The following is a 25000-nucleotide window of genomic DNA, read 5'->3' as shown; positions in this document are numbered from 1 at the left end:
CAATTAAATGAGGTTTTAAATACTACACGCCTGTCAGGCTTAACTGAGAACCATTTCTTTCTGTTGCTGTAGTTAATCTCCTTATAAATGGGTAGCAGAAACTTAGCAGGATACAGTTGGAGTCGCGAAGTTATTTTCCTTGCCTGAACCAATTCTGCGACTCCATAGGCAGAAAGGCCACACTTTCGTGCCTTCTTTGCAGGATTCTTCCTTTTGCCGGAACTGTTCCCTCTACGTTCGTTATTATGGATAGCTTGTTCTGTTTTGGGAGGTGGTGCACTTGTTAAAGTGCTACTATGATCAAATTTTTACCCCTTGAATTTTAAGGTTTATCACATAGAATTCTAAGAAAGATTAAAAACGCCGCTTACTGTTTCTAAATATCTGCATTGGTTCCGAAGATATTTAAGTTTGAAAAATGTGTAAAATGTGTAAATGAGAGGACTGATAACGTCATACTCTCAACTCAATGTAACATCAAGTATATACATAGAGCTATCTCAGTCAAATTACAGCAGCAACCGTTGAAACCTGGCAGGCTAATAGTTCTAAAGGCAGTACACCTACGGCTATAAAAATTCGGTTCCCATGGCAACTCACTCTTTTCCAGTCCCCTCCAACCTGATTTTAATATTTTAGTGATTTTCAGCTTGAAAAAGATTTAAAGAGGCCACAAACTCGACCTAACATATTTATACGCTTACTGGATCATGCAGATGATGCACCATTAACAAATATCAAAATAGAACGCCAAAGGTGGCCAGCAAAGCTTCAAGTATCAGGGAGGACTGGAACCCAGTACGTTGCCATGGTAACAAAACTGATAAGGTCATATTTTGGAGCGCACCTAGAACAATGTCACTGCAAAGAATCAAGCATTTCTGATACAAATTGGCTGAGATATCTTCTTTCATAATATTTGACCAAAATTCGGTTGAGTTTATGACGTCATCACTTGGCTAATTTGCATACTTTAAAAACTTGAATATCTCCGGAACAAAAAGAGATATTTGAAAATAGTAAACGGTATTCTTCTTCTTGTACAGACTACTTGTTCATGTTTTAAAATGGCTTAGATTAGAAAGACGCGAATTTCGTCGTAGTAGCACTTTAAATCTGGGTGGCAATTGGAATGTACAGCCTCGGCGTCATCCTTTGTAGTATATTTCTATGCAGAGTAGTACGTATTGTGATGCGAGCTGAAATTGACTTTGATGCCAAATGAATCGTCTAGAAACTTACGTATTCTCATCCACCTTGTTCGCTTCTCCAGCTTGAGCGCCATGTGAAAATGGGAGCTGTTCCGTGCTTCAGAGGAACTTGCATCACAGTGGTATTTCAACGCAACAACCCATTGTTTCAACTTTACACCTGTGACCGCCATCCATGCCTGCTCTACTACTTCGGAAAAGGCAAATCTTGTCGGTATTTTGTCTAGATCTGCTCTACTGTAGGTAATAAAATACACCAGTCCCTGCTCTTGTTCTCTAACATCATGGTTGTTAAGGCTTGCCATATTGTAAACACTAAACGAGACGGACGCAACGCCACTCCTTGAGATAAGCGTCTTTGTCTACTGACGTAACAATTCGTACACCCTCCCCCCCAAACACCCTAAGATAATATTAAGGACTGGAAATGAACACCTGCATTCTGTACCGCAATGAACTTTGTGGTTTACGGTGAAATCAAACGCAACAGCAGTAAGTTATAAGAATATGCTAGACATGAAGGTATTTGGGAAACTACAATTGTACACTTCCTTTAAAGTAAACATTAATTACCAAAAATAAAATTCCTTTGCGAAACACGCAGAAAAACATAACATAAACTGTAGCTCGCCTCACATCTTAGAAATAGGGTGTGGAAATTTTTCCTAGAAAACTTTCACAAAGTGTAGAGACCCAACGTCCACACCCCATTTTGGCAGACAATCAACGACATTTCATTTCGGGAAGGTTACTCAACAAGGCGACAGAAAGTGGGTCTCTTATGTATCTGTCTGTTTAATGTTATTAATTTTACATGAAAGGTGTATATTTAGCTACGAGATTGTCCTAATGCTATTACTTTATTAGTTTATTATTATTGTAAATTATCAAAAAGTCTGTTTGTTCCACAGATAATCTTGAAGCTGCCTTGACCAGATGTGAGGATATTCTTGGCTCTCTGAAAATTCCATTGTCCAAAAACCGGGAGACGCATATGTTAAATTTGACATCTAACTGGGACAACACACGAAAGCTGCTACTGGCTGTAGTCCGGCACTCTTCCAAAGCGTCCCCTCCTCATTGGTTTCCACGACACTTCCTGTACTTACTTGTAGCGACACAATAGACCAATGGGATCATCCGATAAATATCTAGTTGTTTCCAATAAACCAATGAAATCACTCGATAAATATGTAGTGGTTGGCATGACACAATAATAACCAGTGGACTTTACAAATGGCGATGAATGCGGTGAGTAGTAATATTAAGTATGAACAAATCTTTTTTTTGTTTTCATCTCTTTCCTTAAATGTTAGATTTTCTGTGTTTAAGTTACTCATGGCAAACTGTCACTCATGCTTTGCTAGATTTGAGCCTCTGTATGGGTATTTCCAAAGATGTGAGGATGACCAATGTCAAAGCGGCGATTTTAAAAATTTCAATTCTCAAAGTCTATTTCAAATTGAGATGAGAATGAAATGCCTGTTTGACATATATGTTAAGTTTAGATAACTTTAGCAAAATACGCGGCTGCCTACTTGCATTTTGTTTCAACTATTCAACAATTATCTTGTTTTACCTTTCGGAAATCGCCAAAGATGCCATTTCCGGTATAGTCATAAGCCGCACAAAAATACTTCTGTATTAGTAGGCACCGTCCTTATATGTTATGCTCTTTTTTTGCTGTTACTGATTCCTTTTTTTTAATTACTTACCTCTAGGGTAAAGCTCCAAACTGGACGTCTTGAGGTCGAGGACAATGCCTGAGTTGTTCTTTCATGTATTCCAATGCTTGGAAACCCAAAAAATGCAAGGAATGTGGTTTTGAAATTGGTGGCTTATATGTGCCAAACTCAAAGAAGCCTCGCCTAGATTCACCAGATGGCTGTGTCAGGATAGTGGAAGGCAAAAAAAATTGAAATATTTTCCATTTAGCTAAGTTATCGGGACAACATGACGATTGTTGTGAAGAGAAAAACTGATGTTGTTTGCCATCACGAGAAATGTAAGGAGAAAAGGGCAGTCCACATGGCAAGTAACACCATTTTTTTGTGTGCTCATACAGAGGCAACAAAGTCATTGCGTGATCCATCCTCAGCCAAGAACGTGACGATGAAGACATTGAAATGTATAAATGCGACAGCTCTACAAAGGATCTTTTGCTGAGCATAAAGCCACCACAAGATTTCTGGCACATTGCGCAAATTTCTGAGCATTGCTATGTGGTTTTTAATGCTCCATGCTCAGTTAACCCTACTGGGTATTGCCATATCCAAGTAAGTAAGTAAGTAATTTATTTAATGTCAGATACACAGGGGGTGGTCTCCCAGTCCCCCGAGCCACAGGCTCATGATAAAAGTGTTTGACAATATAAAAAAAAGATAATAACTACTAAATAAATTAAAAAATAACATCTATCTATAAAGACAAATAAATAACAATAAATCAGGCAAAGGCAATTGCTGCATTGACAGCCATTAAAATTTAACTTAGTTAAAAGTCTCCGAAAGGATGATGCATTAGGTACATTTTTTACAGCAGATGGCAACTGGTTCCAGATGTGACATCATGTACGCATATGAGCCATGAAGGAATCTACTATTGTATGAATGTATGTACAACATACCCAGTACAAAGCTGTACAAATACAGTACAAAGCTAATAAAATATTTAATCAAAATTGCTTCCTTTATATTCATGTCACAGGAGAGAGAGAGAACTCTACTACCACTATAGGGACAAGGCAAAGAAGTATCCTAATGACCTTGCTTGCATTACAGAAGACGGCATGGATCAGGTAAAACTTCTCCTCCCACGATTGATAGTGATTGGACATGCCTATACCAGTGCAAGAAAGCTATGGACCCACTTGACTAGTGTATTAACCCTTTAAGCCCTGATAGTGCCATATGGCACTCTTGCGTGACTGCATCTTATTCCCGATAGTGCCACATGGCACTCTGAGACCTACCTGAATTTAACCAATCAAAAGAAGCGTTTTATTGTTGTTGTGAGCGTCTTTCGTGTTTCAACCAATAGGAAAGGGTTTAAGCTTTCATTTGCTGTGAAATGCGTCATAGGTATTCACTGAGCGTCACGGTGAAAAATATGATCGAAGTTATATGGCGGCTGCAAGCGAAAACGAGAGTGAAGAAGACTGTTTTTTTTTGATCTGCTGAAGATAATCGAGTAGCTGTTGCAGAATTAAGGCAAGCGAGATTTGAAGCTCGGCTCGATAGTGACTCAGAGTCAGATATTTCTGTTTCCGCTGTTGCTACCGAGGATATTTCAGACTTCCCAGACTCCGATGAAGAAGAAGAAACTTGGAACGAAAACGCAAACCCTGTTGACGTTTCGCCATTTACTGTGGCAACTGGGCCAACTTCTGGTGTTGCAGAGGATGGAACAGCGATTGATTTCTTTCATTTGAGGTTCCCAGAGAAACTGATTGAACAGATTGTTTGCGAAACAAATAGGTTTGCACGGCAATGCATCGCTGTGAAGCCAGACCCGGAATGGTTCGACACATCGCTGGAAGAAGTGAAAGCGTTCCTTGGACTGCAAGTGTTCTTTGGAATAAAACAGTTGCCTGCAATTCGCCTGTATTGGAGCAGCGATCCTCTCATTGAAGTTCCGGCCATTCAAAAAGTGATGTCAAAAAATCGCTTCGACAAATTATCGAAATATTTTCATCTCAACAACAGTGCGAATCAAGTCCCTGCACACGACAAGCTTTTCAAAGTGCGCCCCGTTCTTGATCGTGTTGTTGAATGTTGTCAAACCGAACTACGGCCTGGTAAAAACCTATCCGTTGACGAAGCGATGGTAAAGTTCAAGGGACGGCTTGGAAAGAAACAATATATGCCTATGAAACCAGTTAAGCGAAAAAATAAAAGTGTGGGAAATGGCCGAAGCGTCAAGCAACTTTGTTTGTAATTTTCAAGTCTACACTGGCAAAACACAAGAGGGCGCCACAGAGCAGAACTTGGGCTATCGCGTTGTTTTCGATTTAACTCGGAACATTACAGGAAAAAACCATCATGTATTTTGTGACAATTTTTTCTCAAGTGTTAAGCTTGCTGAAGATCTACTGCTAGACAACATTTATGTGTGTGGAACGGCATGAGCAAACAGGAAAGACTTTCCTAAAGAACTTGTAGCAACAAATCCACAAGTGAAGCGCTTGAAGCAAGGGGAGTTGCTTTTTCGGCGGAAAAGCAATCTCGTGGCAACCGCCTGGAAGGACAAAAGAATTGTCCATTTTTTTAAGTACTGAAAGTAATCCGTTTGGGGACAACACAGTTAAATGCAAGCAACGTGATGGAACGATCATTCAAGTACCAAGTGTCCCAGTCGTGAAGAACTACAACAAGAACATGGGAGGTGTCGCCCTTCACGACCAGTTGCGGGGCTATTATGCTGTTGTGACAAAATCTAGGAAATGCTGGCGTTATCTTTTCTGGTTCTGTGTGGATGTTAGTATTGTCAATTCATTTCTCTTGGAGCAGAAAGCCGTGAACCACCAGTCAAGAACACAACTGGAATTTAGAGTCGAACTTGCCAAAGACCTCATGGGCAATTTAAGCTCTGGTCGTTTAGGGGGTGGCCACAGGCCTATTACCTTCAGCAAAGGACAAAGTTTACTACAATGGGCTGCCAGCGCTGCAGCAAGCGTATTTGTTTGGATTGTTTTCCAACCACAATGACTACCTCTGCTAATACGTCATAAGAGCGCGAAATTCAAATAACAGACTGAACGTTTTACGTGTATTTTATTCCCATAATCTCGACTCCAGACATTGTTGACATTTATTTCATTGCATAAAGGGTATTTCTTAAAAGTTTGAAGTTCTATTTTACATTTCATTCAAGATGTAAGGTTTTGTGGCCTTTTTATTTCCAAGGCCTTGTAAATACCAGTGTGAAGTGCGCCATTTTCCTTAGGTTTGCATCTTCACTTCACTCAAATTCATTTCCTAGTGCACTATTCAATATAATCTTTGTGTAGAATTAAAGATGATTTCTTGCTGAACATTTTTTGTCTAAGTGTTTTGTCTCTCCCTTTGTAGTTTTTGAGATATCATACAGTTTTCAAGACATATTAGAAATAATACAGTTAGGTTCTGCATTGCCAATCAGGTCCCGAGAATAGGGGCTTATGCTACAACAGTTTCCTGTGGGACTTAAAGGGTTAAGCCATGGCAGACAACCAAAACGCTATTTTGACCTGTTACAGTTTCCCCATGATGCAAATCTCACTGCAAATATTATACTATTGGAGCTAAATAGCATGGAAGAGGAATTGCCAGATACCCTCTACTTCCAAAAGGATAATTGCTGGAGGGAGGGCAAAAACCAGTTTGTTCTAAACGTCCTTGCTGGCCTTGGTATGCTTGACATTTTTGTGAAGGTAAATTAAATTTTATTGTAGGTAAACCGATTAACAAGATGTCACTACTGCACAATAATGGGTGAGGAAAAACGCAAAGCAAATGTCGGGATGTGCGATAGTGTTTGGACAACCTGTTTGATTTCCACAATGAACAATCATTCAATTTGTTGATACATGTATATGTTATAAATTTGTATCCCATACCAATATTCAATGATATATTGCATTTAGATCTTTTTTTCAGGAGCTCTGATCACAGAAAAATGGTAATTAAAAGATAATTTTGGATCAGTCCCTTGCGAGTTTCCCATTTACAAAGGTTGTATTGTACAAAGCTAATAAAAGGCTTATGTTAATCAAAATTGCTTTCTTTATATTCATGCCACGAGAGGGAAAGAGAGAAAAAACTGCACTACCATCATAGGGAGTATCCCAATGACTTCGCTTGCATTGCAAAAGACGGCCTGTATTAGGTAAAACTTCTCCTCCCACGAATAATAGTAATGGCACATGCCTATGCCAGTGCAATAAAGCTACGGATCCACTTAACTTGTGTATTAACCCATGGCAGATAACCAAGAGGCTATTTTGACCTGTTACAGTTTCCCCACGATCCAAATCTCACTGTAAATATTATAATATTGGAGATGAGCAGCATGGAAGGGGACTTGCAAGATACCCTCTACTTGCAAATGGATAATTGCTGGAGGGAGAACAAAAACCAGTTTCTTCTAAACGTCCTTACCGGTCTTGTTATGCTTGACATTTTTCGGTACATAAATGAAATTACACATGAAAACAACTGATAGATAAAATTAAAACCTTTTGTTGTTAATTCCTTGCCCACAAATTTTAGGATGCTTAAACTTCGCTTCAACTTGCAAAGGCCTGGACTCATTAAAATATGTTGTTAATCCATACTTCTGTTTTTGCAGATAAAACTTAATTTTCTTATGGTTGGGCACACCCATGAAGCTGTTGACCAGATGTTTAACAAGTGAGGAACTTTCATAAATGAAAAAAAAAAACATCACGTCTGTCAAAGAACAAAAGACGTTATATCCAAAGATAATGAATATGCTAATATACATGTATGAATTATTGATTAACAGGTATTCGGACTTCCTCGTAAGGAAGGACACAAGGACCTTCACAGGTACTGAAAAAACTACCAGAGGAGAATTGATGCATTTTTTCTCCCTAATGCCTCATAGATGATTTCCTGGTCTTAATATTTAATTATTCTATGTTAGCATCTAGTTCCCAGGGGGAAGGTTTAGTTTATGTGAATGGCTGCTCCAAAATTTGTCTAAGTGGGGAGGCTTATTAAGATTTTGAGAAATATGACACAAGCTATTAAATGAAAATCTTTAGTTGCAAGTTCCAGAGGGCATTTATGCAAGTATTTTTTCTGGTCTTTCAGCCTTTACATGTATTTCACTTGAGTGCAGTGTCTCATGTCACTTTAAGTTGCAGAGCTAACAACTTCTTTCTAGAAATGCCACACTCCATCCCCAAAGGCTGTAGAAGATGATTATGTGTTTGATATTAACGAGTGGATGGCAGTCTTTCCAACAACTCTTCACAACATTTCCAATTCTGGTGCCTTCAAATTCACCAAAGCACCATCCGGAAAAGTCAACATGATCTCAAGACCAGAATATCTAATAGTATTAAAACATTTTTGCCTTTCAATTTGTCCTATGTGATAAATCAGTGACCTATCCCACGCGGAAAGAAATATGAGTAAGACTAGGACGGAAGTGAATCAATTGATGCCCATCTAAGGGCAACTTCGGTCAAACATGGTAAGTGAGTACGTCCTTGATATCGAGCGTTGGATTCTTCTTTTTCACAAGGACAAGGACTTTGATCTTTTTCTTTTGAACTGATCGTTAAATTTTTTTTTAATGGGAGAAGAAATCCTTCAAAAACGTCAACAATGAAATGGAGTAAATGGAATAACATAACAGCGATTAATGGCTCGTTCTTTTTACCCATTGTTAGGTTAATTTTTCTCTTGTGTTTGATCTTCCTTTTGCATATGCATAGATGCTAAACAACAGTTGTTACTACATCCTCTGAATATGATGATCCACTTCCGCTATCCTGGTGATAGTAATTGCTGCCAATAGGCAGCCTTCATATTCTTGAAGCCATCGACCCCTGGTTCACATTAAGAAACAGCCAAACAGAAATCCTGCTATATGGTGCAGTCTAGCCAATTCTAGCAAATCAGCAGCTGCCTTATAAGAAAAATTGACATGTGCTTGCTCAGCAAAAAATCATGCTCGCTCAGGGGAAAATCGCATGTCCTCACAGCAAGTTATAAATACAGTCGATCAGATTCAAGGTTTCACTGTTTACAGGCAGTTTTGGCACTTTTTGTAGATCTATTATGGTTACTTCTATTACAGGAAGCATTCATCAAGGTCATGAAGCTTTCAGTGAGAATTCTAGAGGCTGACAGAGTGCATTTATGTCACTTGCAGCTTTGCTTTTCAATTGATTGAATTCGGTCGATTTATGGACACATCTTATGTCATGGAGACCGCATTACATGCACTAACCAATAAAATGGTACCCGATGCCAATAGTTTTTCAATAGAGGAGCTGCCGGAGGTGGGCACCTCGCAGAACAATGTTGAGTACTGTTTAAACTACAACAAATTTTATCAAGGGCACATTGATTGCTCATTTTGTGGCGATGGGCCATTAGACAGTGTTATTCCTTACACCTTCCATTTTCGTTAACCAATATATTTCATTTCCACTTTTAGCAATTACTATAAGCATAATCCCAACAAAAGCCTTAGCCACACCAATAGTTACTTATTAATGTTATACTCAAAGAACATACATGTAACCATGTCATTTTGCAAATAAAATAAGTCATATTTTTGTTGGAATTCTCATTGTCGTATTTGAATTCAAAACGACAGCACTCACTTTTCAATGAGAACTGCTAGTATAAACTTTTAATACATGTGGACGCCTACAATGATGGAATCCAAAATGTATGCTGATTGTTAACTCCTCATTAGCAACTGTAATGATGACCTCGTGTAAATACTTCACCAAAAGTCGTCTAGAAAGTTATTGCAAGGAAATCAAATGCTAGACTGTATGAAGTATTTCTCCTTGTGAACCTAACATGACTGATATGTTTCCGGCTTTTTGTTCTTTAATAATTCTTATTTTTTATTCCCTCTTAGTGGTTGACTGGACGATGTACTACATATAGCTAGCTTATACAGAAAAAGACATTATTTTGGATAAAATCTACTCTTATTTTCATTTAGCAGCCATGTGTTGTTATCATTGGAAATTTTTATTGTATTATGGCACAAATAATCTCAGTCTGCAGTCCATAATTTGGACACTTTACAGCTGCAAATAGTGCATATTAACATTAATGTTAATTAATGTCCTTATTTTTCAATTTTGCAGACAATGCAACATGTCAGGTGAAGAGAGGATATCAGGCATGAGATTTTAGTTACATACTTTTAAGACTTTGAGCATTGTGGACTATAATTCTGCACTTATCATATGGCAAGCAATTTTAAAGCTGAATGGAGTGCTCTGATTGGCTGTATTAATACCAGGATTTTACAGCATTGTTACTTCAGCCTGACTGTTTACCTCCGGTCGAATCCACAGATATCTTGTGTTAACTCGTTTTGGAGACAAACTTCTACACTCAGAAACAGTTTAAAGCTTTTCGAAGTCTGAGAGCATTCAACCAAATGGTCTCTGGTTTTATTGCAGGCGTGCAAGGCCACATCATGGCAAACAAGATGGTTGTTTTGACGGAGGTGAGACATTCTCAGCGCATGAACGACTCGCCCATTCCATGTTGGATAATCACGGAAAGAGAAGGAACAGTCACGGCTGCTCATTGTATGGGTTGCAAAGCTGGTCTTGTGGAATCCTGTTTGCATATAGCCAGCGTGCTTTTTTATCTAGAAGCGAGGACGAAAACAAATGGCAAACTTTCCTGCACCATGTGAAGTGCTCATGGCTCCTACCCATGTACGTCAAACAAGTAGAATATGTGAGGATTCAAGATATCAACTTTACGTCTGCAAGAAAAATGAAAAGTGACTTAGATGCCACAAATCATAGCCTTCCCAATGTTTCTAGCCCTGAAAATTCTACAAATCGAAATGTGGCAGAGAAAATTCTGGCACCTACAAAACCGGAAATGGAGGCATTTTATGCTGAACTTAGTAAGTCTAGCAACAAATCCATCGCTCTGAGCTTGGTATACCTGAGTATGCAGACAGCTACATCCTCAAAAGCCGTCTGTGCCTACCGTTTGTGATCTCTTTGACAAGCAGCACCTTAATCTCAGCTATCCTGAGCTACTGAAAGCTTGCCATGCGGTAAAGATTGAGATAACAAAGGAGCAAATCAAACAAGTTGAGAGAGATACAATCACTCAAGCAAAGGGCAACAGTTTTTTCAAGCACAGAGCTGGGAGAATCGAGGCTTCCCAGAGCAAGGCTGCATGTCAGACAAACCTGCCTTGCCTTCTCAGGCTCTCATTCAGTCTGTCTGCTATCCAGAATTAAACAAACTGAAAACTTAAGCAGTAATTCATGCTTGTAAACATGAGCAAGATGCCATCAATGCTTATGAAGAGAAAATGAAGAAGGAACACATCAACTTCAAAATTGAGAAATGTTGCCTCATGATAAATGAGGAATATCCATGGCTACATGCAACTCCTGATTTTGTGTGTTCATGTGACTGCTGTGGAGAAGGTTGTGTTGAAGTGGAATACCCTCTTTGTATGGAGGAGTGTGATTTCGATAACTATGTTGGGAAACCCTCTTCCTGCCTGGAAAAAGCAAGTGATGGAAACTTTAGTGTAAAGACTAACCACCAGTATCATTTTCAAGTCCAGCAACAGTTATTTACAAGCAAGAAGTTGTATTGTGACTTTGTGGTGTGTGCGTTTTGACACGATGGGGAAGCTGAGCTTGTGCAGCAGAGAGTTTTCCCAGGCAATGCTCACTGGGCAACAGTGTTACCAAAACTGACCAGTTTTTGGAGCACCTGTGCATTGCCAGAAGTTTTAAAGAGATGGTATACCAGGAAGCACGTTGACAATGTTCAACAAACAGAAACCCATTCTGCTTGTTTTTGTCGAACAGTAACTAGTGAAAACACAGTAAGCAGCTGTAACCCAAAATGCCCTATTGACAAATTTCATTTATCATGTTTAGGCATTGACAGCATTCCTGAAACATGGTACTGCCCTAACTGTAGAACACTGCCTGAGTTCAAGGGTTCCATCAAGTCACCCAAGCTGGCAAGAAACAGGCAGTGCCTTCAGCTGCCCTGAGCTTGGATTCCATTTGCATTTGTAAACAGAAGCTAAGTGAAACTGACAAGCTGTTAGAGTGTCACAATGCCAGTTCTTTCACTTGCCTTGCATTAACCTCAAACATATGCCAAACACCAGCAAAACAACATGGGTTTGTCCAGTATGGTGGCCCATCAGTGCTATAGCATTTTATGCAGAAATTTTCGACTTTTTCATTTTATTTTTTTCATTTTTTGTTTTAGCCACATTTTATTTTATCTTTTATTCCATTTTCTTTTTATGTTCAGTTCATACTTTATTTGTTTTCATTTATTTTATGTGGCAGAAAGGCGGGGGTGCTAAAAACGAAACGGGTAACATTCTTGATAAGCAAGAACTTGTTGTTCAAAGGCTGAGCTCAGAAGTCGCACGGAAAGCCCAAAAATATATGCGAGTGGGACCACGTTAATTTGTCCAGTGTGACAAAAAAAAAAAAGCCTCATCACAACCACACATGACTTTTGCATGTGAACGTCCACATTCATGATTGTAACAGAATTTAGCTTGCACTTACCTTTGAGGAAAAAACACCCTTTCGAGCTCATTTTGCTGCCGACACCTCGTTCTTTGAGGCTGCTAGGATCAACGAATTCCATCATAGCGTAGACCATGTTCCTTGGAACTTTTTGGCCGTGAACTTCTCTTATCTTCTTGTGCAAGGCACGATAACCCAGTAAATTTCCGAAGCCATTCATTTCCTTGCGAAGATATTCTTCCAGTCGTCCAGTTCTATTTCATACTCGATGTGCTTGATATCGAAATAATGCAAACAGCAGAGAGTACGGAAACTCCAAGCATACATTGGATATTTTAGTGGAAATGAAATCTAATATCTCTTTTCTCTTCAGGTTCTGTTTAACATATTCCTCCAAATCCTGCTTCAGTTCCTCGTGGCCTTTCCAGCCATAATTTCTTGTCTGCGCCACCGTCATGTTGTTGAAGAGTTCGAGAGCGGGCCCTGGCGACTACTCAACCTCAATGCATCATGGGCTATGGCACACCTGGGTAACGGGCATTTTTATTTCATTTTGTTTTAATTCATTTTACAATATTTTTTAATAAAAAAAAAAATAAATAAAAACAAATAAAAATATAAACTGAAAATAAAAATGAAATGGAATAAAAAATAAAATAAAATGTAACTAAAATATAAAATGAAAAAACAAAAAAAAAAGGGAAATTTCTGCATAAAATGCATGGCACTGATGGGCCACCATAGTCCAGTCTGTAAAACTGGCAAACAGAAGAAGTCCAGACAGAATAATGGCATGACGTTTGTAAAGGAGGTTAAAACTAACACTGTTGTTGAAAAGTACAAGCCAATTGCCAAATTGGGGCAAGCAGAATTTAACCTAATTTCTTCGCCACGATTTGGCTGCCATTTTACTGGTTTTGACGTCTCCATTGGCTTTCTGGGAAAATTGGGTGCCAGGCTTTTCTCTTGTGTAGTTTTTATGAAAATAGAAATTGTGCAACTCGACTTCCGTTAGAGAGAGAGGTCACGATGGCTGATTTCCTGAGCGATTATAAAAAGCAAGAAAATGAGTGGAAGCTTAAACTAAGCTCTAATTTTCCTTTGGAATATACCAAGCGACAAATAGCCCAGGAGTATGATTTTATTTGCTGCATGAAAATTCCATCGCCTCTTTTAATAAAGTGGTGCAAATCTTCTCGAAGAAGCCACTTCCCGTGAAGACGTAAATTATATTGATCTACTGAATGCGACCGTTGTGGATGGATGGTTTTGCCTAAAGCGCTCTAAATGTATGCCTCAATGAGCTGATTCGGAAAAAGGCTCAAACAGTAAGAGCAACACACAAAAAGACCCCAGGTAGGAAAAGAGAGAAACTAGACGCTAAAGTGTACAGCTTATGTATCAGAAGAGGAGAACTGAAGTCAAGAAAAGCATTGAAGTCAGAGGCGATTAGGGTTAACAAGGAGTTACAAGAATGGAGAAAATCATACACCGACTTGGAAAACGAAAAAAAAAGAAGCTGTATGAAGAAATGAGACAAGAGATCACCAAACTGGAAGAGAATGTCTCAGATCTAAGCGAAGTCAACAAAGAGTTATCAGACTATATTAAAGCCCTTGAGTCTAAGGAGGCAGCCCAAACATGAACTGGAAAAAAAAGTCACACAGGTTGGACCAAAACAGAAAAGGAGAAAACTTAAGCTTCTGAAAAACAATATCCAATGTGCCCTTCTGTTTTCTGAAAGCTTTGGTCTGAAATTGTCCCAGGTAAAGCTGAGTGATGAAAAGGGGGATACTCACTTGCTTACATGGGAAAATGACTACTTCGAAACATTGCAAGAGGAAGACAACAACAAATTAGAACAAATACTGTTTTTTATTGGACAAATTTTGTGTTGGTGATGATGTGTATCACGAAATGACAATACATACAGATGATCTTCCATAATCGTATCTCATAGAGCAGTTACGAAGTGATCTATATAAAACCTACCACATAGAGAGAACACCAGGAAAATATCCTGGAGCAGCCATTAATTTTACTGCTACACTGAAACACATTCAGCAGCTTCTCAATAACAAGCCAGAGCTACACGACACTCCAATTGAAGTGAAAATTAGTGCTGATGGAGCACGGATGTCAAGGACGACAAATTTTATGATGTTTTCATTTGGACTGTTACAAGCAAACGAAAGTGTCATGTCCTCCAAAAGCAATAGTAAACTAGAAATACTTAATGAGCCAGAAAAATATGACACAATGAAAACCTCACTGACCCCTTTTTTTTTTCAAGAAGTGAATTAGCTTATAGATAAACAAAGTATATCCATTGACGGAAAATAAATCAAATTAAAGTTTTTCTTAGGTGGTGACATGAAATTCCTATTGATGATCATGGGTATGAACTTAGCAACTGCTGATTATGAATGTCTGTGGTGTAAAATGTTTAAGGACGACAGGTGGGATACTAGCAAACTATCTGACTATTACAACAAGGCACCATTCAAAAGGGACCTACAAGAAATCAAAAGGCTCTGTCAATGTAGCAAAGACAACTATGGCTGCATTAATGAGCCACTTTTAAACATACCACTCGACAATGTAATTGCTGATGAATTGCATTTTGTTTTTGAGAATAACAGACAAGCTCCTTCAAAACATTATAGATGAGGTGCTAGAAAGGGATGCAATAGAAGACTTCAATAAGTCAAGAGGGAGACCCAAAGAAGTCTACCTTGCCAAATTGGTGAAAAACATCAATGACCTTGGCATATCATTCGCAGTTTGGAATAAAAAGAATGCAGATGGCTCAGAGAGCAACATCAAAGAATTTCCAAGCTTACTTGGGTCTCAAAAAAAGAAACTCCTTAAAGGAATCTCCTCAAGATTCAATGAATTTCTGTACCCAGACACATGTGACACTGTTAAAAGTGTGGATAGACTTTGAAGAAATATACCACCTTGCTACTGATCCAAATGGAGATCCTTCACCAGTTCTTTTTCCTAATTCCCAAGCATGAATAACGACCACGATATGAGAGACCACGAGTCACTCCTTATATGCATATCATTCCATACCACATCCCTTTCTTTATCAAAAGCCATGGCTGCTTCAAAAACTTTTCAGGTCAAGGAGTGGAAAAAAATAATGATGATGCTAAGCAAGTTATGTATCACAAGTCAAACAAATGGGACGCTGTAAGAGATATTCTACTAAAAGAAAGTAGGCAGTGGGATTTGCAGCAACATGAAAGGCAAAAAAGGAACTTATACTAAAGGGAAACTTGATTATTGGGAAACTGGAATCACTGCAAAAAAGAAAGAACAGCGAGCCTCATTAGCAAGCACTTCTGCAACAGAGAATGATCAGGATGATAAAACATCTGATCCAACCTCCATTGAAGATTACAACAGCAAAACCATTGTGCAATTGAGGGAAATTATCAAAGAAAAGGATCTTCAAGTCAAGAACTTAACAAAGGTAAAAAAGAGAGAATTGATAATACTTCTTCAGAACAGCTAGCTATCAAAGTGTATACTACATCCAAATTATGAATTGTCAATCACAAGTCTTTTCAATTCACTGCACCATGTAAGCAGATTTTAGCATCAAACAAAGAAAACTACCTTACTATTTCAACGTTATTTGCTACTGTGTTATCAAAATAATCATTATATAATTGAATTTCATCCGTTTGACTCCACTAGTTGCATGATGCTGTGATTTCAATAAACCTGATTGAATTTTTTTCAGTGTAAGCCGTTGAGACCTCAGCAATAACATCATTTACCCTATGATATGTTTTTGGAGATTGGGTAAGAAATGTCCTCATTTTGATAGGAAAATTAATTCTAGGCTCATCTCCATGTTGATCATACAAGCAACTCCACTTATCTGGAAGCTTACATCTAACAAAATCATTTTTTTCATATAACATCCAGTTTCTTTCCTCTGGAATTTTTCCTTTCCCATAAAATAGATGTTTAAAAATGTTGTGTCGAAATTCCAGTGACACTGAAAGTACTGCCCCTTTGTGCCTGAGAGTTTCCAACAAGGTTACTCTTAAATTGTCCACATAGTTCTGAACAATGTCCAGTGGTGGCTTTGGAGACTCAAAGTACCTGCAAAAAAAAATAATCCTTAGTTTGGAATGAAAATTGTACAAGCTTACAAAATTAGTGAAAACCAGCTTCATTAATTTGTATCCCTTATGAATAGCGTTCAACGTAAAGTCACCAGGTTTTCATTTTTACTTATTATTACTACACCAATATCCGTATGCATGAGCCCAAGCATATAAGTTATAAGATTACTGTACAGAAACAATCAAATAAGCTCAAAGGTTGTGAAATAAAATTACCTTAACAAAACCTGGGAAAGGTGTTCTTCAGGCTCCAAAGTACTCTCGAATGAGCTGAAGCCTTTCCATTTCACAAGGTATTTGGTTCCCTTGAAAAATATAAGGGCTTAATTAATAACAGCCTTGCCTTACTTCGTTCGCACTACTTAACTTACGAACAAATTGGGGGTCACCCCGACTTATGATAACACGCTCTGCTTTAAATATTCCGGAAGACTGACTTGAACACCATCTTTTTCTTTTATTCTCGCCAAAAAGAACATCAACTGAACTCAAATTATGCAAACAAGCGTTCGAAATACGTTTCTTTCCGCTATATTGAATTTTTCTGTAAAACGATATACTGCTGATATTTGCTAACGAGCTCAAAATGTCCCTGATTTCTGGTGATGCTATCCGTGTGTATCTATTGTTGCGTATGTCTGATTCCTGTTCCTTGGCCATGCAAAATTCCCGCCTAAATCCACGGCTGCCAGGAGTGTTACCACCCTCGTTGTGACCCATAAATTGCTGCAAGTCGATGTTCAAGTTTTTTTTCTGTACCATTATGTACTGTGTTTACAAGCAATGGAACCCCAGAAATGGCCCTCGTTCCACCTGTTGGGGGAATGTTTGTTTATACAAGGGGAGAGAAGCACGGTCCACAGGTTACACTGGAAATGTGTGCCTGTGCAAAAGCACCATACCGAAAACATGTGTGAAAAAGCAAGAAACTGTTGCTTCCCTTTAAAAAGCCAGTCACAATGTGTCGGCAGTACAGTTCCATGTCTACAACGTTTGTTTCCAGTGTTTGACAATTGCCTGGCAACAGGTTTTACGCCAGGCACTTTCATATGCCAGACACAACCAGAAATCTGCGGAGCAAGACAAGGAAATTTGTTCAAAAGAAGATTACACACCGCCGAAAAAGATAGCCTTAAATAAATGATATTGGTTTAGTCTGCTTTTTCCCCTCTTTTTCCGTGGAAGAATGATGCATAAATTCAATTTACGAGTGTGTGCTTTATCCGGTATAGTGCTACTACACATCCAGTGGTGAAACCATGAACTGTGGAGAGCAAATGAAAAAAGTAGAAAAACTGGAAAAGGAAAGAAAGAAGTACAAGGAAAGAGAACTGATGCTTCTAAGAAATCTAGAAAGTATTAGCTTAATGTCTATAGAAAATTTCTATAGATATACCATTGTGGTGGTAACACTTAAGAGACACTATTATTTTCATCCAAATGTGTCTATAAAAAATTCTACCTCGTTACCATGCCAGGAGATCCCATGAGATTGCTTGCGGATGCCCATGATCAGTGCTTTGTATGCTTTGATCAGGGAAAGACAACATAACTGCTTTTAGCTGCGGAATAGATGGTTTTTTGTCTTTAGGTGACTTTAGGTTTGACGCCTTTTCTGCAGCGAAAATCACGAAGGGTCATGGTCTAAGCACCTCTGACACCTTTCTTATCTCATACGTACTCGTTGGAGTGAACAACATCAACAACACAACACTCACGCCAAGAACATAGTGAATTCTATGAGTTTGAAGATCTCTACTTTGTCAAATCTTGAAGATCTCTTCAGTATGAAGAATGAGAATGTTAGCCGCCTAAGTGAGACGACATCGGCACAGTGAGTAGCTGAATGCCAGGCAAATGATGAAAATATTTCTGAGGTCATTAATGCGCTCAACAATCACAGCCGTGTTTCCCCTTTGGTCAAAAGGAAGAGGGGAGGAGAAAAGGCAGCTATCCCAAAAATGACACCAAAACAGGTCTCGAAACAGTCAGAAAAAGCGGTAATTACAAGTCAAACGCACAAAACCGCTTCCACTACAAAAGGCAGGAAAACCGCTAGCCCATCAACATCAGCTCAGACTGTTAACATGACTCAGCTGTCAGATATTTTACAATCGTCACTATTTACGGCTTTCGCTGGTTTGACAGACTCAATTTGGACAGGCTTTGCCAATTTAGGAAAGCTGATGAAGACAAAAGAAAAGATAGAAATCGGCTGAGTCCAAGGTCTCGGACGACAAAGATCCCTCATGCGGCCATACTTGAGAAGCTCACAAAAGATCTTGCTCTTGAAGATAAGAAAGGACCAGACATCGATACACAATTGGCAGAGCTTGTGCGCAAACTTCTTCGTGACGCAAAGCCAAATGAAACAAAACTAAATGAGCTTAAGAAGAAGTACATTGTGAGGGCCTGTCGGAAAAGAGGGAACACTAGTATTTGGAACAATTCGGGTGCAACAGCACGATCAAATGATCTGAAGCTTCAAAAAGGTCAAAAAATATCTTGTCAAAGGTATGACTGCTGTTGTTACAGCAAATTAATTGGCAAATATCCTTTACCTAGGTATTCAGAAACTTGGGATGTCAGCGTTGTTTTACATTACCTTCAGGGCTTGTCAGAGGGCAGATACCAGAAGTGAGGTTCAGGGAACGCACAACTATGCCGTGAATGGTGATGTAAGTAAACTAAGTTGATATTGACAAGGCATAACATGAATCCATGTAATGTTTTCTTCCTCTTTCCAGTGTATCATCACTGATGCCCGTCATGACTCTAGCCGATCAGCAATGCACTCCACTGTGTCAGCTATTTCTATGAAGTAATGCTATGAAGGCTGCATCTGTGTGTTTTTAGAAACAGTGGTGCTCAATTTTTATTTCTACTTTGCTTTTCAGTCGACTCCCTCACCGTTTCCCCTTGCTATTGACTGGTATTTGTTTTCTGTAACAATTGTTATTGATATTATATCACAACTGTTAGTATTGGTAATTTTTATTGGTTTCTACAGCAACAAGAAAAATTATTGGTGTCGGCAACTGGAGCCGTGCAAATGAACGTAGTGCCCCAAGCAGAGAGGTACTCATGACCGAGGAGTTGATCACAAACCTGATAGAAAATCAAGGTGGGTAGTTTTATGACTTGACTACAACTTTATGCACAGTTCTTGGCCTGTCTAGCTTATAGCAAGACTGAAACACATGCTTTCCCCCCCCATAACACATTGCATTTAGAAACTTTACATATCATCCTCCACCTAATGGTTGCTGTCGTAGGTACGAAAGGAGTGGCAAGAGATATGAAAAACATTTGCAGTGGAACACAACATGACCAAGGGATAAAATGGTTTGCAGAACTATCTAACAAAGCTAAAACATTGCACAGCATGAGATTAACTTGTATGAAATGAGAAACGGACAGAAAGGTACTGTAATTGAAAAGTGTATGTCTTATGTTTCACATAACAGCAAAAGCAACAAAAACCCATTTCTACTATGCCATGAAGAACAATGATGGGACTGCGGCTGGATTTCAAGAGTAGCTGCTAAATATTGTGGACCATTATCAAGTGATGGTGGATGGACAACTTCTTTTCCAGTATCCAAATTAGCAATATGTATAACAATATAAACATGTACTTCTCTATGGATTCACATATACATAAGATGTGTGTGAGGCAGTCACTAATCTCATAGCATATATCATATTTGTGTTTCGTTTACTACAAGAAAAGCATGAGTTGTGCCACCAAGACTCCAGGTGCAAAGCCCTTGACCGACCCCAAGGCAGTGGAGGCTTACAAACTACAAGAATCCAAATGATTATCTCCTGGTTAGAATCCAATTACAATAGCACAAAACTTTAGTCCCTGTGGACTTGAGTTATACTGATTTTAAAATTGTGTACATGAATGAATAAATGTGTAATAAGGAAATAAGGTGTGTAAGTGTTTAAGGGCGGGGAGCATCAAGTGTGTTAACCTTTCATCAATTATATGAATTTGATCTATGTACTTTTCCCATCATTTACTACAGTAGCGAGACAAGTTTTACATCAAGTCCTTTTGTGTGGTCATCTTGATCTATGCCCCTACGAGAATTCAATTTGGCGACCAGATATATGACATGAGGATATATCTTGCTGTTTTGGATTGGGTAGGTTGCCTTGTTACAACTTCGGAGGTTTACAATTTATTTAACTTCACCATTGCATAAAATGATAACAAGTTCGATTAGACATTGACACCACTGATGGCGCCATTTCAACGGCCTCCGCAAATTGTTCCGGTTTTATTCACAGAGATCGCTTCATGAACGCAATTACAGGCCACTTTCTTAGAAAAAGATCTTTATGTTTTTCTCTTTAGAAAGCAGATCTGTCCCAGCAACCAATGCAGAAGACACCGTTATGCCACGCTAATTTCATGACCTACAGCATGAGTTTGTGTCTTCGGAGAGTGGTCCTCATGTGGACGACATCAAGATTCGCCGACATTCTGTGTTTATTGGCCAAACGTGCCTTTTAATTCAGCCAAAGAAAACTTGCCAGCACGACTGAGAGCTGAGAGCCCATGGACAAGCACGGCACACAAATCACACTAAACGCAAGGGGGATTACAGAAAATATTTTACCCTTATAAAAAGCACAAGGCCACGGAATGACCCTGTTTATCTCTCAAGGAAAGAAGCCCTCCGTTGTTACATCAAAGATATCCAGGAGGTGATGCCAATCTGTGTTGTGGAAGAGGTCCATAAAAGATGGCCAAATCCTGACAGGGTGCCATATTGCAGACGCTGCCAGTCACAATAAATCATTTTCACAAAATATGTTCACTCGGTTGTAGGTCCATTGTGACCTAATGAAAAGGAGCAAACAGGGGGGGGGGGGGGGGGGAGTGGAACAACAATCCACAAAATTGCAAAATTTTATTGACACCACTATTGCTACAGTAACAAAAGAAAAGCAAGCTGTTTGTGATATAAATACCATCCTTGCCCTGCACCTTATCCTGTTTGTAAGCTATGTCCAAGGTAATGGGGTCGCCTACAGCAACACGATATTATATAGAAATTTAGACAAAGGAAACAAAGCAGATACTCAAATAATACATGTGCAGTGCAATCATAACGTTTTCCCTAGTGTAGATGACGATTTCCTTCAAGGCTTTTCAATCTTCCCGATCTCTCCATAATTTACGGTTAACCATCCTGTTGATTCGTCAATATGACATTAGTCGAGTAAAATAGTGATCTACAGAAGGAGATTGTCAATCATAGTTAATTTTACCTCATGTTTCAGGGAAGAAAAAGTGAAAGAAAACACCTAAATCCAAATTGGAAATACCTTTCTTGTGTTTGAATTGGCCACCACATTGGATTTGATCCTCACTCGTCAGAGGTGATTGACAAATGAGCTTGAGGTTCCCAGGGAGGCATTCCTTTTATAGCGAACCTTCGTGTTTAACTCCAGGAATGAGAAGAAGAATGACCCTGGAAAGGGGCTTGAGGGATCCGACATGGACACAATTGGCACCGGTATTCATTTCTGGAGGGAAGTAACATTCAACCTTGAAGATATAAACGGAGATGGCATAGGTGCTTTACGAGATTCTTTAAGTTCTGATTGCACAGTCCTCCTTTATTTAGTGACAATTGTGCGATATCAGAATCTCGCATAAACAAACTCCAAGTTTACTATCGAAATACTATAAGAGATAACACCCATAACTTAGAAGTCAAGCAGAATGCTGCGATGGCAATCTGGCATCACAGTCAGTCAATGGATGAGATTCCAGATCATGACCTTTGTCCAGATGGAAAAACCTCTTGGTGTGGATTTCAGAGAGACATTGGAACATCAAAGGAACATCTGATAATAAGCATGAACACTCACTTCCAAAGGCTGTAGCAAATGCTATTTGAAGCCTTGTCTGATGAAGATCTTCTTGCACGCTGTCTTCGCAGAGACACTCAGAACCAAAATGAGGCCATCAAAGCACTGGCAGTGGGCAATTAAAAAAACTCACTCTGGTTTAACAGTGGTGGAGCTTGCAACATTTCAAGCAGTGTCTCACTTCAATGATGGTGCAAACTCCATCAACTCTGTCCTACAAGAGCTTGGAATTGAGCCAGGAGCCATTGTACCCGGGCGTGCAAAAAACTTGATTACAACCGGATTTGGCATTCACGGCAGAAGAGCATGGAAGGCGGAAACAGTTTCGCAACTACAAGAAGGATATATAGATCACTAAGATGCCTTGGAGGGTATGCACTATGAGGCTGGTGCCTCTTAAGGCTAGCCAAGATTCTAAACTCCTTCCAGAAAGACTCTGGTCCACTTTATTTTCATTTTCCTCATTTTCCCTATTACTGAGGATTTTTAATCTTGTGTCAGTGATATCTCGAGAAATATTCTAGATATTTCAATGAAATTTTCACAGATTTTTACTCACTATTAGAACTGTGCAATGACCAATTTGTATCACTTGATGTTTTTTAACCTGAGTAATTGTATTTTATACGAAAGAACCTTGAACACTTACATTGTCTCCTTTGAAAAGGGACAGTTAGTGACTGTATTGGAGTATGTGTCTGAAAAAGGTCATTGCACAGCTGTCAATGGGCACTACAAGAATGGAAAATGTTAACTCCATAGCAAGAAATAGAGCAGAGATATATTTGCCACAAATAGTAATCAGTTGGCATTCGGAAAAGGGTGTGGGATTTTTAGAGGATGTGGCTCCTCTGGAATTTGAGGCATGCACCCTAAGGTAGAGAAAAGAAACACTTTTTAGACCTTCACTTTGTGGAAAATTCAAAATGATGTGACTATAAATGTAACTGTTGAAAAAATGTAGCCAAAAAGTCCATTTTTAGATTATTGAACCACCTTAACGTGACTAGCTGTGGGTTGAGTAGATGAAAACCAAGGAATCAAACAAATGCTACTCCAAAACAAAGCCTCCTGGAACAAATCGTCTAGAAAACTTAATAACACTAAGCTACAGTATCCAAAGAAAAGAAAATTAGCTGAAGTTGCAGCAGAGGAAAGAATAGATGAAACGGTAGAAATTCCCCCTAGTCCTTTCAAAGCTAGACAATCTATTAAATAATGTTATACTCCCCAAAGCGAATGTTTTTTTCTGTGATGAATACGATAGTCCCAGCAATCTTCATTGGGCATCAACCCTTGATGTTGGCCAAAAATCAGAGAGTGTGTCACTCTTCTGAATGAGAGAAAACGTATTCCTGAAATGTCTGTTAGTGATTTAATTGCCATTGAGGCAAGTGCTTAGTTGGCTTGTATAATCAGGCCAAGGCTTTTAAACAACAGGCTTCAAAGCCTGCCAATGATACATCACTCGAGCTGGATGACCTTGCACTGGCATAGCAGATTGTTTATATTGACAACTATCTTCCAGTCGATGAGCCTGCAGTACTTATGCTTTCAGATTTGGTGAGATTTTATACCTAGAAAGTACAAGAGCTAGGTGATGAGTGAGGAAAAGTAAATGCAGTACAGCTTAAGGAGAGAGTGCAAGCAGCATTTCCCAACCTTAAACGCCGGGGTTCCCTATAAATAGGGTCCCCACTGGTCCAATCAAATTTATATTAAAGTTCAAACATGGTGGCCGTTCGGTGGTTGAAGGGAAAAGAACTAAATTTGCTCTGTTGTTGTAAAATAAAAACATGACCCACACAGGAGAAAATAAACTGGAAAAGGATCGTAATTTCTTCCCTTATTGTTCATCAATATGCTCAAGAAAGGGCGTATTTTACCTGAACACTTGAATAAAATTGGGCGGGGCAAGCGCGAAATTGTTGTGATTGTCTCTGCTCTTCCCCAGGTTTTTGGCTCACTTTCAAGCCCAGCTAGTTCTTTTACTACTTATGATTGGTTAGTATGAAACAAAGAAATCAAAGACACCATTGGATTGGCTATATAAATGGCGCAAAGTTTGAATAATTTGGAGGACTTTGAAGGTAAACAAACTTGACCAAAACATGTTGGGTCTCGGTGCACCTTGCATGAAGAAATCGAAAAACAAGCAGCAATGGCTGTATAATGAACGCAGGAAAGAAAGGCCACGCAAGCCCCAATTCACCCTGAATTTTCAGTTTAATTTTTACGAAAAAGAATTGAAGAAAGAAACCCAAGACAGCATGCAGCATGGCGGACAACCTTCGACCTGATCACAAAAATGATGACTTTCTAATGCAATTACTCAATGAGTTTGAGGGAAATCCACACAGATCTGCAGAACGAAATCCATAACAGCACTCGGTATCTGTAGATGCCAAGAGAAAATTCGATAGACTGTGGAGAAGCTCCTTCCTGTAGACAGCTTTTGTCTCCAGCGGATGCAAACGAGAGTTTCTTTGTTTGTGGACAGGACAGTTTAGT

The 25000-nt window shown here is 39.0% G+C and overlaps 1 protein-coding gene, 1 long non-coding RNA gene and 1 pseudogene across 2 annotated transcripts in view; 1 reads left to right on the top strand and 2 right to left on the bottom strand.

Moving 5' to 3' along the window:
* Positions 1-25000, bottom strand: part of LOC146472701 (uncharacterized) — a 296231-nt gene that overhangs the window by 87426 nt on the left and 183805 nt on the right. The window lies entirely within an intron of this gene.
* Positions 10286-12386, top strand: LOC146472715 (uncharacterized; annotated as a pseudogene).
* Positions 15073-25000, bottom strand: part of LOC146472711 (uncharacterized) — a gene marked incomplete at its 5' end in the record, with an annotated part of 60189 nt that continues 50261 nt past the window's right edge. Inside the window, 2 exons of the mRNA XM_085119201.1 lie at positions 15073-16574; positions 16814-16902. Coding sequence (XP_084975327.1) covers positions 16157-16574; positions 16814-16902 — 507 coding nt within the window. The remainder of the gene's footprint in view (positions 16575-16813; positions 16903-25000) is intronic.

This window comes from Pavona decussata, unplaced genomic scaffold (assembly GCF_977016875.1).
Source record: "Pavona decussata unplaced genomic scaffold, jaPavDecu1.1 SCAFFOLD_98, whole genome shotgun sequence".
Classification (NCBI taxonomy): domain Eukaryota; kingdom Metazoa; phylum Cnidaria; class Anthozoa; order Scleractinia; family Agariciidae; genus Pavona; species Pavona decussata.
The sequence above is the reverse complement of the archived record's forward strand: the minus strand, read 5'-3'. Positions and strand labels throughout refer to the sequence as shown.